The sequence below is a fragment of the Drosophila mauritiana genome, chromosome 2R (assembly GCF_004382145.1).
Source record: "Drosophila mauritiana strain mau12 chromosome 2R, ASM438214v1, whole genome shotgun sequence".
In the NCBI taxonomy this organism is placed as follows: Eukaryota; Metazoa; Arthropoda; class Insecta; order Diptera; family Drosophilidae; genus Drosophila; species Drosophila mauritiana.
Window position 1 is genome coordinate 23,428,017 of NC_046668.1, and position 18,032 is coordinate 23,446,048.

The window sequence follows — 18,032 nt, forward strand, 5'->3', positions numbered from 1 at the left end:
CGACAAAAGTTAAGGCCCATCTAGCGATGTGCGCGTGACACTATGTATATATTTGCAGTATGGAGATGTAACTTATAGGTCTTCAGCTTTGCAATCAGACTAGGATATACGTATGTATTTCGAGGGATTTTCACGCTTCCATCGATTGGTGGAAGAACACGGCATCTCTGAGGCGCTGATTCAAGATGCAGATGTAGACACAGTTTCTGTTTTCTGATTTCCATTAACGAAGCAACCGAAACAAGCCAGCGGCAGACGCCCGCCTACTAGGGTCCAAGATTTTGTCTACATAGCGTAAGCAATTTTTATGCTCATGTTGCTCGTAATCACCGCTAGCCGCAGGTGGTAAAAGGCGTCCTGAATAGCCTTAGCGCGTCTACGATTATGGCCAGGCATTTGCAAACACCCGAACGCATCTCTCCAAGGCAGCGTTACGCTGATTGAATTGCGCTAATTGCGAATTAAAGCTCAGCGAATCAAATTGCATGAGTTTTAAATCGAATTTCAGAATTTGTGCAATTCGTGCACCTTTCAAGGGCTCACCCACTCCTACTACCGCCCTCTGCAGCTACTAATGAACGTTTCCTACTCCCGTTGCCGCTTGTTTGGCTTTTATTTCGCTTAATTAATTGGCACCGCCAAACGTTAATAAAAAGTCTATGATGCAGGACGCTAAAGCAAGGGAGCTGTCAACAGGCAATGTAAAGCCCTGCCCTTTTTTTCGGCTGAAGCTCCAAAAGGCACAAGAAGACGAAAGTCAAGTGTCCTTAGAGAATATGTGGGTGCATATTGCAATTCTTTCATTTTTCGGCAGTTTCATCCAAAAAAGAACAAACTAATTTTTGTTCTTCCGGCTTGATATTCTCATATTTTTCGTTTTCAAAAGTACGCGATGAAGTGGTTGGCATGGTAAAGGGGATACGGCTAAATAACCTTTTACATGTTGCTCATGCAAAAGGGTTAATTATGACCCCCAAAGCTTTCTAACGAAGGACGGTTCAAGCTGAGTTGAAGAGGATATTTTATTCAGAGAAAGACCAAGAAAAAACAAGCTGAACGAAAATCGTGGTCGTAGGGAGAAGTAGTGTGTTCAACCTTTAAAATTAAATTAAAATATTTAAATTTAATGCTGATATTATACTTGTTACATACTTTAGAGCAAATACAATATATCCTGCAAGTATATACCATTGTTGGTGTCGAATTTAAAAGAAATGCAAACTAAGCCAAAACCTTCTAAGAAATTCATAAATTTGCCTTATATTAAATTGAACGAACACATTTTATACGAGAAATAAGATAGTGGGAATGCATATATAGCAGGGTTTATATTATGTTATTATGTGTTGAGTAACACATATATTATATATTCTACATATTTTGCTCATTTGATATCAGGCTCAGACCCAAACAGCAAAAGTTATCAAATTTTCATACGCGAATCACAAAGTCAACCCTGCGTGTGCAACGGCCCTTCACTCATCCCAAGGCACTACGAGTTTTAACTGATTGATATGATGTCATGAGTAAACACGGTATTATTAGAGCCCATGATGCTAATAAATTCAACCGCTTCTGATTGGAAAATATTTTTTAGATATAAATTACTTTCCCAATACCACATTTGGATAATAGCTAATACTTTTGTCACAAAATGTGCACGTGGGGCGTGGGGGCATGGTAGTTCTTTTCGTCTGTAGCGGTGCGTCTTCTTTACCCCCTCCACTACAAGTTATGCATACAATTAAAATCTGGCGAGTCACAAAACCAATTCACAAGAACAAACTCAGTAGGACAGCTAAAGTAAAACCTGAAATATTTTTGCTGTGTAAACAAGTTGGTAACTAGTGAGAAATATCTTCAGGCAATGAAAGTGTGTCACATTCATAGATGTATTCCATAAGTATGTGGAACCAAGCTTACGTTTTTGTTGCTATATTAGATTTAATTTAAATTATTTAAAATATATATATAATATAGTATAAATGTAATAAGAGCAACATTAGAGTAACATCTCAATTAAAATTTTATAAATTTCATGCCGAGCACCGCCGATCCCGACGGTAAAAAGTGAGAGTCATTAATGTAAGCAAATAAAAAACTGATACGAGAGAAAATATATCAGAGATGTAGAGATTGAAAGAAGTGGCAACGGTTAAGATATATGTATATGCACAAAATACTGGTTTTTTCCCTCGGGTTAAAGCTTAAATATAGGAAACCGAACATTTTATACCCTAGGCCAAAACAAATTGAGCTTATAAATACATAAGGCTTATAAGGTAATTTGTGTGTTGTTTGTTAGGTGTTAAATCCAATATGATAACCTCTGTGTTTTGTAACAATTATTAGTGACAGCTATAAAATGTCATCATTATCAACATTATCTTTAGAAGAGTATAAATGTCGTTTTAAATAGACACAAAAGGCAGACGACTTCCACGCGCTTTGTATTCATCGTCGACTGAGGCCCGACTTCGTTTTCCATGTGTTTTGTATTTTGTGTTGTAGTAGAGCTATGGACCTGTCCATGGATGTACCATACTTGATTGCTTGGCATCTGCTGCTTAGCATGCGCATGCGCTACTGTTTTCTTCCCCAGTTGTATTTTGGCCATTAGCACGTACGGAGTTGCGCCCGCGCTTTGAGACTAGTGTGAAACACATATGAGTAAACTCAACCTTACTTTATATAAACTTTTCTTAAAGTTGGTGCCTAACAAACTTTCCTCGGATTTCGCGCGAAAGTTGGGTTTTTAAAGAAGTTTGTTTCTTTGTGCTGACGAAACAAAGTACTTATCAACAAAATAAAGAAGAAGCACTGTGAACAAAAGCATATATATTTTTTAAAAGCAACAAAAACAAAAAAGCGTGTAAAATCAACGACCATAAAGCGGGTCAACAGCAACCTTAGCTTCAATTTTCGTTCTGATTGTCGTGCAAAGATGCCAGAAGCCAGCTCACATTCACGTCTGTTCTTCTATTTGCTGTGCGCTGCCTCACTCCTAGCCGTTTCCAAGTCGGATGCCGGTAGTACAAAGAACTCTTACTTTATTTCATACTTTTACTATTTGGTTATTAACTTTATAAATCCGTTCGCAATGCCGATATTTTATCGATTTGTAAATATTTGTCTTGCCTAATGCAATGTACAGAAAATTAAATTGTTTATTTGTTTATAAGTACATTTTAAGTTAGTCCACAAATGTATCCGGTATGTGAAAGTGCCTAAACTTGTAAATATGTATCACTTGCTTTTGAAAATATTTGTGATAATAAACTTTAGGAACGATTTTACTTTAATTGCATAATAAAAACATTACTTTATGTATCATTTGTTGTGGTGTTTTATTTACATATGTGTATAATCTAATTACTAACCACTGTGTTAATATTATTATTACCTATTTGGCATGGAATTTCGATCTGATATTTATGCTTAGGGTCCCAAAAGACCCTAAAAATAACTGAAGATCTTGCAAAGCTTGTTTAGCAACCTATTATCAAATGAAATCGATCTAAAGAGAGGCTTTACTTTGCATAACTTTTCCGTGTACTATTTTAGTTATATATTGCTACCTACGTATTGCTGTCCATGATCTTGACCACATAACGCTCAAATCTTTAGAGCTGCTTGGTTTCATTGACATCAAATTCGGCTCGTATCTTCCACTCAGGTAACTCGTTTGTCCATTCAAGGTTAATAGTTGAAACTGTTAGGCGACCGCTGTGGCTTGCCGGCTACGTCAGTTGGCTTGATGCGGAACTAATTAACATTATACACGGAAGTTTGTTTTGAATGGTTAGGCACAATGCGTTTGTTTATGTTTTGTCAGTTACTCTAATGCTTTTTTTAAAGTCAGGGAAATAAGCTAATTATCAGTATTCAAAAACCGAAATAAAATGGGAAAGTAATTTTACGTTTAATCTGTGTATGTATATTCAAAATTATATCAAATTTGAAAGGTTGAAGGCGTAACGCCTGAATGTTTCTAGTTCCGCTGTTTAATTCGAACTCTTTTAGTACCATTGCAACCACCAACTGAAGATTTGGCCTACGACGCAGCTATACAGCTAGGCTTACTAAACCATCGTCTTAATTTACTAAGCCACGAAGAAGAATCCAGGCAATTAAGTTTACCAAACATAACCCTGGGGAACATCGTGAACCGCATACCCTGTAGTTGTGACAATGGCCTGTGCAAGTGCTGTGCTGGTAAGTCAAATTTATCGTGTCAATAAACCTTAACACAAACGAAACTCAATTGTCTGCTCCTAGGTTTCCTTTCAGTTATTGGCATGAACAGTTGCACAGAAGTGGCATATCGACCTGAAGAATTTTCGTTCGAGTTGCGAATGCGCGTTAACAACAATATTTGGTTCCGACAAAAGGTCTCGGGACAGAATCCCCCTCCATTCTGCTTCCGGCCGCCACGTTTTAATTTTGCTAAAGCCTGTATTCAATTTCATGATATTTGGTTTGTCGGTCGTAATATGCATGTTTGCATGTATATGTCAGGGGAGTTTCAGGGCTTTGAGTTGTTTGAAAGGTAAGATCTGAAACGCTGAGAGTCTTTATAATGAATAAGAGCATAAAACCGACTTTTTTTGAATTCAGAAACTTTGACTGTCTCTTGTTTGGAGATCACGGAGTTAAAATTGTTCCTCCAGAGCAGGGTTATCCTGTGAGGCCTAACGATGTCGATATTGATGATGGAGACGATGATATTGAGGACTACGATGAGAACGTAGTTCGCAGTTTGGCAGAAACGATGGTCAAATAAATATAAATGATGCCTAGATTTACTTATTAATTTTAAATATTATTTATTTCAAAAGGAATCACTAAATCATTTTATAAAGTAAAACCCTTTTTATACATAAATCAGATGTGCAACATTTTTTGAATAAAGTCCCACCTGTAGGAATGATACCTTTCGTGGCTGAAGTGCGAAAACTGCAAAATGACGTGTTCTGCTTCAACCCGCCGGAGCACAACATAAAAGGGGAAATTAACACGAGAAACCAATTCAACATAAAAATGCAACCTTAGACTGCATCAACACCGCATGAGCCACACGTCGAGGAGAACGAACAGGGCATTTAAATGCATATGCACAAGCACGTTGACTGTTGCACATCGTTTGACTCGCAGTTGACTGAAATAAAGGACTTTAAGACTGCAAGGATGCAGTACGCAGTGCAAGCTGTAGCAACAGGACAACCGAAAGCCAGTACAAAGAGTACGGGTAGGGTTTTATTTCGCACTTGACTGCTCTGAATGCCAGTCGAGCTTCAGTCAAGTGGTGTGCAATAAAAGCGTTTTTTCACAGCATATGAGAATATGGAATGGGGTTATGCATTCAAAAGCTGTGCCAATAAAATAATTTAAAACAAAATGAACAAACCACTTATTGCATCTTAATAACTTGAGTACCTTTGTTAGCATATTTTTAGGTGGTTATTTATAGGTCCATATTTATATAAGATTATTAATCACGATATTTTTCTGTTGACTTATTAAAGCCCCTTAACAATAATTTATAAACAATTAAATAACAATCAAACAGCCCCTGGTCATTTCATTAAAGGTGAGACTTTAGGCTGGGTACCAATCCCTCCCAAGAAAAACAAGTTTAATTTAAAATGCAAATGTAACCGAGTGGTCATGAAGCGTATTTAGCGCCTCTAATTGATTTGTTTACACTGAGGGCACGCGACACACACATGAAATTGACCTTCCCACTGACCAGCCCTTCAAACCATTCTGCATAAAAGATACTGACCCACAAGGGAAACAAAAAGAAGAGGGGTTACTGGTTGGACATGACGACCCTCTTTGTTGGTTGTTGATTGTCTGTTACCCAGCGCAACAGGTATGGAAACGAATCACTCAGGGCTTTGGTCAGTTGATGCGATTTTCCGCAATATCACCTTTTCCCCGTGTTTGTCCGTTCCCTGGGGTCAATAAAGTATACATTTCCGGTTTCATGTGGTCAACGGGGGATAAATATTTTTATCACGGTCAAGTAGTTAGATCCGTGGCAAAATTACCCACGGCAGTAAGCCGGATTGAATATTATATATTTGCCCTTTTTGATCACGGTATGTAAAATAAATAGATACATGGTAATGGAAAAGAATATGTTTCCTGGGAAGTTTGAATCAATGAGGAATGAATTTACGAAATCGAGGGTGTGGAAACATGCGAAGCAATTGATGTATGCATACACATTATTGAGACACGTATGCCTGTCTGCACACGAACATTTCATTTTCTTTATGATGATTCTCAGACTTTTTCTTCTTTCCACGACAAAGAAAAAATGAAAGCAGTAAAACTACCCCCAAAAGTAATTAAAACTCTCAGTCGTTGGACCCAGACGAAGACGGTGGCTACCTCAACCTACAAACGAATGTTAATCAAAGCAGAATATAGAAATGGTAAAAAGTCCGCATAGACAGGGACGGTGTCCTTGGGGTTTAATTTCTTTTAACATTTTATATTTACGTATGTTGCTTAGAGCAAATAAAGGAGTGGAATTAGGGCCTTGGAGTTTTTAACGGAAAAGGATGATCTACTATAAATACTGTTAAAATTTCTAAACTCAAACCATTAGTTTAGTTTTTATTGAAGAGACTTAAACAAAAATCAAGCAACTATTCTCCAATAAATTTTTGTATACCACGGAAATTAAGTGTAACTATGTATGTATTTAATGCGAAGCAAATAACTGTGTTACTAATGCGAAGTTATGCCAAGATTTGAGAAAATTGCGACAATTTATTTTCTAGCTTTTCTTAAGGAACGCTTCAGAGTAAATACGACAAACAGTATTGAAAGGATAAGCACAAAAACGAACGAACTTCATTACAAATGCAATATATACATAAATATACACAGAAAATTGGTCTCGTAAATAGACGAACTTTTTAAGCATGATAAGTTGAAAATTTCCCCTTCGTTGGCAGTATATAAAATAATACATAATAGAAGACACGAACCTTTTAATATTTGGGGTAGCAATGCTTTCAAAGGGTTAAAATCAGTGCCTTTCTAAAAGAGAAAACATGCGTGAGCCGCTGGTATATGTGCGTTTGTAATATCGGCGTTGCCAGACTGTCGCAGGAATTACTTGAGATGCCAAAGAAGCAACAAAGTCATTTACGTACAACTGGGTGAAGCAGTAAACGACTGGAGAGACGGTTTTGCGGCCAACAAATTAAAATGGCTACGAACAGCGAATAAAATCGTAACTCATTAAATCCGAATCGTTTTAAATTGTTTAACCCTGCTTAATTTAAATCCACTGTTATCCTTCTTATTCCACGTGCTGCTCCCAATTAAAAATTGCAATTTAATGAAACGTTTTCTTTTATAAACGAAAAGATATTTCAGGATGATCTTCATCGAAATTCGGAGAACTCAGCCACCATATCCAATCGAAAATTCGCTATTGGGTGTTCTTATGCCAAATCCAGACCTTGCCATACCAGAATTTATACCCAAGGCTCCACCAAGTGCCCTGTCAATGCTTCGTAAAAGCTCTTCAATATTTCCAAAAGCACTGTCGGCTAGGATGGATAGAATAAGTGCTAGAATCTAAAAAGACACTTTTATAGTTTGCAAAGCACTTTTTCTAAAAAAAAAACTTACAAAAAGGCGAGACATTGCGCAGAATTTGGTAGCAAAGCTTCTTTGATAATAGTTAAACAAATGATAGCACATTTATTTCGATTCTTGTTTATATAGCAAAATCTGTAAAACTTTTTAATTGGAAATATGCTAATATACACCATAAAATGTATAAAGCTTTCAATTTCATGGGGACGGACTAAAAGTTAATTTTAATTTTATTACTCTCATAAAAAGAAATTTTAATAAGGTTTCGAACTGTCTGTCGTTCATTTAAATAGCAGATGACTTATAATGCTAAGCCAAATTCCTATATTAAAGGAGTATAAATGCTTTACGGCGTTAGAGTGGGCGTGACAAAAAGTTTTTTGGCAAATCAATATAAATTTGCAAGACTAATAAAATTATGTACAAATATCAAAACATTTTTCAAAAGTGTGGGCGTGGCAGTTTTGAACTCCTGTATGCTTAATCTTAACCTTCTAGCTTTTATAGTTCTTGAGATCGAGATGTTCATACGGACATCCGGACAGACGGACATGGCCAGATCGACTCGGCTATTGATCCTGATCAAGAATATATGTACATACTTTATATGGTCGGAAACGCTTCCTTCTGCCTGTTACACATTTTTCAACGAATCTAGTATACCCTTTTACTCTACGAGTAACGGGTATACAAAGATAAAAAGCTAAAATGGAGTGACTCGGCTATTAAATACCCATTATTATTTCCACAAAAAGTGTTAATTATTTTAAACTGAATTTAATATAGGTAAAAATGTAAAACGTATGGAGTAGAAATGTTGCTAGAAATAGAGTCGGCTTCAGACAGCCATTACCGGGAGAGGGAGATATGGCCAATATGTTTTAGGCATATCGGTTGTTTTAAAACAATGTTTTAAAGTAATTTCCGATTCACCAGAAACTCGTTTAACGTAGGGAAATATTTTGTCTTGCCAAAGTCGAATCGTCTGTGTATCCAAAAAACGTGGTGACTTCAAAATTTAAAGTTTATACATTACAATCATTATTATTATCATTTCATAAGACACATCTATTTCATTCCTTCTTATTTTAAAAGACGAATGTTACGTTTATTGAGCTATACGACCTAAGCGATCTTTGTTGACATTACACCAGATCTCTGGCAGCGTGGAACCACAAATATATAATATATAGTAGTTAAAAAAAATAGTAGTCAATAATCTTAATGTGACAAAATTGATTGTATTTGTAGCATTGGATAAATAGTATATTTAAATATTACAAAGCGTATACGCTGTATATGAAACCAGCTGCCCTCAACACAAAACAAATAAAATAGATGCAGACCAAATCAATAGAATCCAGGACGAAAGCCATATCCAAAGGAGAAGTCGCCTTCGGGTGGAACTATAGTTACCCTTCTGTTGATGTCTAGCCTAGAACCTCCTCCAACAGATCCACCGCCAAAGACCCGCATAAGTTGCTCGATAGAACAAAGAGCGCTACCAGTCATTAGAGTGAATGTAATCATTAAAACCTGTGAGGTAAGTCATGATAAGGAGTGCGCAGTTTTAATTAACCGAGTATACTTACCAAAATTCGAATCATGATGTAAACTGAACTCAAGTGTCTTACTGAAAATATTTCCTAGTTGATGGCGAGTAAGTCTTGAATCGGGTTTATATAGCAATATTTTTACAATTTAAATGCATATTCAAAATATGTTAAAACGAGTCATAAAATGTATCAAGGTTAATTCGATTTTACTGACTGCATTCATTTCCTCAACCATAAATTGACTATAATTTTTTTGAGGTGGTTCAGCATGCTATTGTGAACTTTATAATATTGTATTATCTTAACTATATATTGGTAATATCTATTAACAAACGAGTAGATCGATTTAGCAAGACATTCGAAACTACTATTAGGTAGATAAGTTGTCTCTTACCCACCAATTTATGAACAAGGAAAACTTTCACATTGCGACTTTTTCCCAGATCTGCCACGAGTGCCACAGTACTGACGAACAGTCGGACGCACAGAGGGACATGGCCAAATCAACTCGCCTAGTTATTACACTCAAGAATATATGTATATAAAACTTCATACCACCTTATAAACTTTTTCACAAGTCACTAGTCTACAATCAAAAGAGAAAGGTTGAATCGAGATCCTTGACCATCATATACCCGTTACTAAGATGGTTGTAGTTCGAGAGAACTAAAAATTCCTCTGCCATATCGATAGAAACTAACATTACTAGAATCTGCATGCTTAATCGCAAATTTCAATCTAATACAGCTTCGCATATCACAGCGTTTAATCGAATACATAGATGGGAATGACCAGATTCACTAAGCTATTGATACCCTTCTACGCTACAAATGAAACAAACGCCATGGTGTAAGCTTGTTTATTAAAAGCTCGAATGCATTGTTAATATACCATAAAAAACTCTTATATGTTTGACTTTTAAAAATCGATCAAATTTATAAAGTACTACACCTTTAGTCCCGGCGCATTTTATGAATATTTGTATAGTACTATTGATAAATTCACCTTTATTTGAGTACCATTTTTTATATTTTCTTATATTCAAAGAAAATATTTATACACCATTTTTCGGGATGACACAATTTATAAAATTGTTCCCAATTCAGTTTAAAGGATTTAAAATTGGAATGCTGCTTACTTTTATTGGTTGGTTTTAAATTTACAAAGCTTGGCCTAGACAAATGTTTATTTAACCCCGACACTTGTCGTATCTTAATACTAAATGTTAAAACTAAGCGTTAAGCCGCCAGGTCCATTGTTTATTTCAGGACACGATTTCTCGATACTATCCCAAAAATCCCAGGAAAGGATGCAAAAGTTGTCCTAATATGCCTTTTGCCGATGGCACTGTGCCGCCGACATCCAAGGTGATAGACCCCTGCAATCCGCGCCCAAATTTCCCACCAAAGATTGGAATAACTTGACTAGGTGAACTAAATCCGAATAAGTTTCCTAGTGATCCAAAGAAATTTCCGATTGGAGTAAAAATGCCAAAGGGGTCTAATGAAGGTCCACTAAGAAATCCAGTTCCGAAAAGTCCATGTTCTCCGAAAATTCCCGTACCGAACAGTCCACCGTTTCCAAGGATTCCGCCAGCAACATTTAGCACACTACTTGGACCTTCCGAACCGTCTTGGCCAGGGATAGGTCTTCCTGGAAGGTTAAGCCGAGGTAGGTGTATCCATGGAAATAGCCATGGTCCAAGTGGTCCGCCTGGTGAAGGTAGAGATCCACCATGGAAAGGTGCATCAGGGGAAGGTCCACCAGGGGAAGGACCACCAGGGGAAGGACCACCAGGGGAAGGTCCACCAGGGGAAGGTCCACCAGGGGAAGGTTCACCAGGAGAAGGTCCACCAGGGAAAGGTCCACCAGGGGAAGGTCCACCAGGGGAAGGTCCATCAGGGAAAAGTCCACCTGGACGTATCGGTGGAGAATTAATTGGTGGCCATGGTGGCCGATTAGGCCCATAAGGACCTAATGGATAACGAAGATGCCATCCAAGTGGATAATTATAGCCAGGAATACCTGGTGGAATAAGGTACGGATCGTAGGATCGTGTGTTCTTAATTATAGTGATTAGGTCGCTTCCCTTGCCCACACCAGCTGAAATTTTACTATATCCGGAACTGGAGACATCACCTCCTGCCAATATGTTGGCTCTTGCCAATATATTTGCTACTTTAGCTGCTTGTAAGGTGGCGGCAGTTGATAGAGATGCAGAATTTCTTCCGTCTAGGCCCCGAAGTCCTCCGGGATTTCCACCAAAGAGAACATCTAAATAACGTAGCGGCGCCATCTTTATGTCTGCCAAGCCCTGGATGGCAGACTCGCTCTGACGGGCCAACTCACTGAAAACAGCATGTGAGCTGCCGCAGAAGAGAATCAGAGAAAGGACGAGTATCTGCAATAGGTCAGTAAGACTAAGAATTGTTCGTGACTAAGCATTATATATAGGCCTTTACCAATTGTCGCACCATAGCAAATGCTCTTTACAACTGATGTTATGCCTTTCAAGATCTGCTTTATATAGTGATTTAAGGTGATAATTATAATGTAAATTGGAAATTTTATGCAAAAGTAGACTTGAGGGTTCAAAGGCACTATAAATGTCAGTTTATACTACCGTAGGGAATTGTCAAGATAAATCGAAATTAAGAGAATTGCTTAGATTAACACTATAACTTTGGGCGCTAAAAAAAATTTAGAGAATCGGAAGCAAAGCACCTTAAATTTTTTAAAATAAAACCATTTGAGATTTCATAAAAAAAAAGGTCTAAGCTATGTATATGTCTACATACAAATCTATACATATGTGTGCTAATCAAAATCTGAATGTAGTTTGCTTAAAGAAAATGTTACCTTCGAAACAGAAAACATAAAACACCCAATCGTTGTGAACGAATGAAAATAAGTAGCTTTTATTTGTTTGACGCTCTGTCTTTGAAGAAAAGAATGGCATGCGAAAAACTTATTCCAGATGCAAACAATGCAAAAATCATTTCAAGGTTCTATCGCCCTTTTGGTAAGTGCAGGCACCTTTCATTATGACCCCAAAATTGAATTCCTTTAAGAGGGACCGTATGTGTCGTCCTTTAAGTTTTTCCTTGAAGGGTGACTGGATGTGTCGTCCTTCAAGTTTTTCACTCTTATATGCGCCGGTAATAGGTTTAATTATTTACAAATGTTTTTAGTAACAAGGATTGTCGTCCAGAAATCTGTGTTTTCGTTGTGTCTTTCCAATGTCTAAAATCTACACCATCCCTCATCGACCTCACCGTTGTTATATTTTCAATTTTATTTGTTTTGTTGCACACAGAGGATTACATCTAGCCAAAATAATTCACCTTCACATTAAAAAAATTATTTTTCTGTATCCAGTAAAAATTTTGTGTTATTAAACCTTAATGGATTTCAAACCACTTTGTAAAGAATTTAAGGAAAATATGTCATCTTAAAATCAATTGTATAGTAGTGGTAATTCGGGTTCTAAGCTCCCAAACGGCCCCGTCCATTCAACTAATTGAAACGGACCTAATATTTGGCTTCACCTATACCATATATCATAGATGTCAACCCATTTTCGTCTCCTGCCAGGATGGTGATCAAAGCGCGAGAATGCGTGTCAAGGTAAGTTTTATCAAGTGAACCAAACATGCAAAAGACATTAAACGGGCACACGCAATACATATAATTCGAGTCTTTAAGTGCTAATAGACTGCATGCACAAAAGTCTACATAATTTATATGCGCTAATAGACCAAAAGATAAACATCATATACTTGGAATACATATCCTGTTGGTCTACCTATCTGAATTTTAATCTACTGTAGCTTCTGTTTGAAGAGTTGCAAGGGTGTCACTTCCCGCTAAGCTTGACAACCCCTTTTCCTAGTTTAACAAAAAAATGAATAAATGAATTAGGCATATTTCAATGATTTTCGACTACAGAGAGACATATGCACATCCGTTGATAATAGCTAGACAACTCCACTTTTCGTAAATTTATAAAGACGACCTTGATTATCAAAACAGACGCAACTATTTATATAATAAAGGTAAACATTTCACTCCCTCGGCAAGCCAATTTGTTTCCTTGTTTGAATACACGAAAAAGTCCGTTCATTACCTATCAAATTTAATTAATAAAAGGGTCAATTGTCGCGTGCAGGCGGCAACCTTTTACCCATTTTCCTTTAACCTTACCTTGTGAGGATAAAATATGTTTGATTAATAATTAATGAGTTTTCGTGTGAACTTCTTTGTTTTTTGTATTTAATGGATCAGAATTGCGTGTCGCTCGAAAAGGTTGCAGGTTTATATGACCAATTTAGTAATTTTATTCATTATTGTTAATTGTCGATTGAAACAGGAAATTTAATGGAACTGTACATTTTTTAACAACATTTCTTTTATAACATTTTTATCAACATTTTTTTAAAAGCAATATAGTTTTTATGTAGAGAAAAGGGTATATTCGTTAAAAGTATTTAACAGGCAGAAGGAAGCATTACCGACCATATAAAGTATATGTATATACATAAAATGATAAAATTTCGCGTCCGTTAATTGCGGACTAGATTACACTCATATTGCCGCCTTGCGAACAACTCGAACTATTTTGAAAATAAAATTAAAACAACAAGAAAGAACGCTTTAGCCGAATTTCTCAACAGCTAGTTAGCCGGAACTTAGTTAGTGGGTGTGACCAAACTGTAATTGGGTATCGATAAAAATTGGGCGCGGCCCATTAAACTTGCCAATGTTTTGAAAGAATCTTGCGCAGCTTGGGCATAAAAAGAATCTGCATGCTTATTCTGAACTTTCTTGCTTTTATAGTTCCCTAGTTGTCGACATTCATACGCACCGGCAAACGGACCTGACCAGATCGACTTGCCTGTGGTACTAATAAAGAAATATATATGAGGAGTAAGGAAAATTAATAAATGTCTTACTTTTCTGTCCACTGTTTTATTTAAAGTCATGGGTACAACTCGAACTACATACATTTGTAAAACATTTAATATGAATTTTGTACATGTTCGTTTAAATAAAAAAGTTTTATACGAGTGCACTAGAAATTCTTAAACGAGTATGTAGTATGTAGCACCGAAACCTCATCAGCATCACTACAACAAAACCATTCCATGAATAACGCTAAACTCCAAGTACACTTAACGACGCTGTCAGTGGCAAATGTTTATCCTGTCGGAGCTGCGATGGAAAATGGTCAGGCATGAATAATAAATGCGCTGGCTCTGTGCAGTTAGAATATGTGCTAAAGTGTCAAAAATTGTCGGCAAGCCGAGCACTTAGACATACACGGCGATCTCACACCTACCACTTATGATTTGTAAACAGTATGAAACAGAACCCGCTCCCAATATGGGCTTTCGCCACGGTAATTAACTTTACAAATCGCATGCAAGTGTGTGATTAATTATTCCATGACCGGACACTCAAACTCTCAAACCGGACAGTTAACCCATTTCGACATCGATAAGGGTTGAACTCACAGCTGTGAAAAGGGCTTTGCGGGGGAGCGTGAGAGGGTTTTTGACATTCACAATTTCTAAAATAGATTTGATAAATGTTTGCTCATAAGGCGTAAATTGAAACTATTCTTGACCATGGACCCAAAACTTGCATCAATTCGACCACATGCCACTTAGCACATGGTCTGGTATGCGGACTACAAAATCCTAGCCCCAACTGCTCACATCCTTAACTTCTCTGGGCGGTCGCACACATGTTCACTTAAAAGAAGGGAGGTTATATCGGTCAGCTTTCTTATCAGCGTCAAAGTTCAACATTCATTTTTGACTTGGTCAACACTTCGTTAATCACAGAAGTCCAGGCACATGTCTTGCGGTTAAGGACATTTTCGAGTAAGGCAAGTTTTATTAGATCCTTATCGCTTAATTGAAAATTGGGTAAACGTATTCGTATCGCTTTAAGAAACCGCACAGAATCCTTTCAGGATTTCTAACCCTTGTAATCAAGAAATATTATTTCGCTTTCGTGCTTACATTTACAACACAGATCCTTTGCATTTTTGCTATACAGATGTTTATTCGAGCTACAAATTTTTAAAGGTCGGTCTGAAACAAAGCTGGAAGGGTTGACTTGAGGTTGTTGACCGTAACAGCATTTACCGTATGCTGGCGCGAAATATGGATACGCTACGGATAAGCGGAAATAGACGAATTGCTATAGATGATTATGTCACGGATCTATGCAAATATCTAGATGAAATTTTTTCTGTTCCAAATCGATTCGTTTTTCTGTTGTTCTGAAACAAACTCGAAAAGTAACTGGTATAATTATTGCTTTGACTCAAGTGAAAACAACAATCCAAGCTTATTATAAACAAACAAAAATATACGCGTATGACTGCCTGTAGTTCCCTAGTCTTTTATTCTTCATTATTTGGGTGTATGTTTGTTACTGCTGCTTATGAAGAGCCCACTACAGTTGCAGAAAAAAAATAAAGAACACATAAAATATGATAAGTTCTCTCTGGCGTGAGAAGCAACTGCATAATTTTCTTTTGTTTTACCAGCTGAGTGGCCAAAAAGTAAACGGATAGTCAGCTTGCGGTTTCCTTGGTGTCTGCAATGTGTCGTCTCGTTTCAAGTTAAACAACAAAATTTTATTTCCAGAACCTGCCAAGAACAGTCCAGGGGTTTTTCTTAAGAGGAACAAATTTGCTTAATCAACATATTAATGAAGTGTATTAAGATTATGCACAGTATTAATTAGAAAAAGAGAAAAATCGATAACCTATATTTAAAGCAACAACAAATACCATGAGGGACATTACCTGATGTACGAAGCAGAATCAACAATAATTAAAATCCAAAATTAAATAACAACCCTCCATTTCGGGTGTAGAAATTTTCATGCGCGGCATGTTTTCATACCCTGTTGTAATAGAAAGTCAGGGAGCATTACATTATTCCAAAAGTATACTTTGCAATTGTCATTAGGACACTAGGATGAAGGACACTAGGATGAAGAGTTACACAGCCGCACGATAGCAATTGCTAAGTAATGAAAAAAAAAATATTTCCAAAAATTAAAGGAAAAAAAGATTGGCCAACATAATTTTTATTTGATATTCGTTTATGTTCCTTCCTTAAATTAGTCCTCTAATGACGAAAGAGCACGTGTCCTGTTAAGCAAACATGTTGTGGGTTTACGTCAGTTATACAAAACTTTTCCTTAGGCGGGCTGGGCTGTCGACCCCAACCAACTTTTAAACTAAAATTGTGTTCGAGTTCCTTCGTCCATGCCAGACGCATATGCTAATTAAGCAATTAATATTTGTGGGCGAGACAACTTAATTTATTTACAAAGAAAGCATATTTCCCTTATGAAATGTGATATTGGTTCTCGATCCTTTTTTCACTCCTATTTCAGTTTTACGCCATCCGGCAAGACAATAAACTTATCACATGTTACCCATTGCCCTTGGCCAGAAACTTTAGCAGCAAGTTTGATTTGCGGTCGCCCTGGATTTGTCCCTTGCAAATTCCGAGTTCGCCTGTCAGGACACTGATATGCGACTCAGCCCATTTGCTATGTACATGTATCTTAAGATATTTCAGTATTTCATCAGCTGCCGATGCACAGTCAGCAATAATATTTTCTAAGACACATTCTTAACTTCAAAAGTGTGGGTCTCGGGCCTGTTTTGCGGTCACAGCCGGTGGCTTTCTTGAGCCCTTAAAAACGTAGGTCAAGTGCATATAGAAACTTGATGTTCTGTGTGTTTGTCGTATACCAAAATATTAAAAATGAGTTGGACTGCGGTCGTTCTGATTAAGCTGGTGTGCCTCCCATGGATGGAAATTATTTTTACTTATAATAAAGAACATTTAAAACAAACTTGGTCAACGATTTTAAATACCGCCTTTGGGCTAACTTGCAAGATTTGAACTTACCTATTATCTTCAGGTGCACATTATCCAACTTTGGAGTGTTTATTTGTTCGTTTGCTTTTTGTTATAAGTTCAATTCGTTGGTCGACAATCTCATGGCCAGGATGAAAAACTAAAATCAATAACAAAATAACTATATTCATAAGCAATACATGTAAATAAATACTCTAAATTTAATAGCTAATGAGACACAAAATAAAAAATAAATATTTATATTGGTGTTCTTTCTATTTTTAAAAGTATAGTGATCGAACCGATCAGAAGGATTTAGATTGTTTAAACGAAACAATTGAGAGATGTTTGTAGTATACTTGCATATTTGTCATTTAACGAATTAAAGTATCTTCCACTCATTCTAACTATTTGAACTATTATATTATGATTAAAGAAATGACAAGAAAGCTAAGTACACAGTATCGTCGGTATTTTGACGTAACGTTTTGGAAAGTATTTAATGTTTTCATTATTTTATACATCATTAGAACAGTAGGGTTGATAAAGCAGGGACCAACAAACAGGAGAATATGGCTATGTGGTCGCAAATGTCTTGGCTTACTTTGGACTGGAACCAATATACCCACAACAAGGGTATAAAAATATTTTCTAACTTATTATGTGATTGTGGTGTAAATACAAATGTATAGTAAACGAGCCTACATTTACGAGTGTTATATACAGGCTCTTTTCATTTTCTTACCCTTTACCTTTTTCCAAATCTAGATGTCGCTAAATTCCCTATCTTATTTTGGCCTGAGTAGGATGGTGCCCTCGCTAGCGTGGAGGGTGTATTGGCTAAATTAAATAAATTGTTGCATATATGTACTTGTTAAAATATTTTCATCTTGTAGAGTCGATGTTTACACGTAAAAGTAATTATTTTTGAGGGAAAATCAGAAAATTTTAATTTTATAAT

At 36.7% G+C, this 18,032-nt stretch overlaps 4 protein-coding genes across 4 annotated transcripts; 1 reads left to right on the forward strand and 3 right to left on the reverse strand.

The window, feature by feature from the left end:
* Positions 1–2,540: 2,540 nt before the first annotated feature.
* Positions 2,541–4,964, forward strand: LOC117138695. Its single transcript, XM_033300955.1, has 4 exons — positions 2,541–3,029; positions 4,024–4,215; positions 4,279–4,549; positions 4,618–4,964. Exons 1-4 carry the CDS (start codon positions 2,945–2,947, stop codon positions 4,781–4,783), a joined length of 714 nt encoding a protein of 237 aa, XP_033156846.1. The 5' UTR covers positions 2,541–2,944; the 3' UTR covers positions 4,784–4,964.
* A 2,373-nt stretch (positions 4,965–7,337) lies between these two features.
* On the reverse strand, positions 7,338–7,765 carry LOC117138696. The gene is made up of 2 exons (XM_033300956.1): positions 7,657–7,765; positions 7,338–7,602 (listed from the first exon to the last, which is right to left on the reverse strand). The coding sequence occupies exons 1-2, from the start codon at positions 7,726–7,728 to the stop codon at positions 7,426–7,428; spliced, it is 249 nt and encodes an 82-aa protein (XP_033156847.1). The 5' UTR covers positions 7,729–7,765; the 3' UTR covers positions 7,338–7,425.
* A 1,079-nt stretch (positions 7,766–8,844) lies between these two features.
* LOC117138697 (ejaculatory bulb-specific protein 2) lies at positions 8,845–9,281 on the reverse strand. The gene is made up of 2 exons (XM_033300957.1): positions 9,216–9,281; positions 8,845–9,159 (listed from the first exon to the last, which is right to left on the reverse strand). Exons 1-2 carry the CDS (start codon positions 9,228–9,230, stop codon positions 8,974–8,976), a joined length of 201 nt encoding a protein of 66 aa, XP_033156848.1. The 5' UTR covers positions 9,231–9,281; the 3' UTR covers positions 8,845–8,973.
* A 1,013-nt stretch (positions 9,282–10,294) lies between these two features.
* Positions 10,295–11,679, reverse strand: LOC117138691 (ejaculatory bulb-specific protein 1). The gene is made up of 2 exons (XM_033300950.1): positions 11,642–11,679; positions 10,295–11,580 (listed from the first exon to the last, which is right to left on the reverse strand). Exons 1-2 carry the CDS (start codon positions 11,654–11,656, stop codon positions 10,465–10,467), a joined length of 1,131 nt encoding a protein of 376 aa, XP_033156841.1. The 5' UTR covers positions 11,657–11,679; the 3' UTR covers positions 10,295–10,464.
* Positions 11,680–18,032: the final 6,353 nt, after the last annotated feature.

What these genes read in the sequence shown, in the direction of transcription:
- LOC117138696 (XM_033300956.1), bottom strand. Translation starts at nt 7,728, where the DNA reads ATGTGCTATCATTTGTTTAACTATTATCAAAGAAGCTTTGCTACCAAA. An exon ending in GCGCAATGTCTCGCCTTTTT is followed by an intron (nt 7,603 to 7,656) that starts GTAAGTTTTTTT and finishes GTGTCTTTTTAG; the next exon opens with ATTCTAGCACTTATTCTATC.
- LOC117138695 (XM_033300955.1), top strand. Translation starts at nt 2,945, where the DNA reads ATGCCAGAAGCCAGCTCACATTCACGTCTGTTCTTCTATTTGCTGTGC. An exon ending in CGTTTCCAAGTCGGATGCCG is followed by an intron (nt 3,030 to 4,023) that starts GTAGTACAAAGA and finishes GAACTCTTTTAG; the next exon opens with TACCATTGCAACCACCAACT. An exon ending in GGCTTTGAGTTGTTTGAAAG is followed by an intron (nt 4,550 to 4,617) that starts GTAAGATCTGAA and finishes TTTTGAATTCAG; the next exon opens with AAACTTTGACTGTCTCTTGT.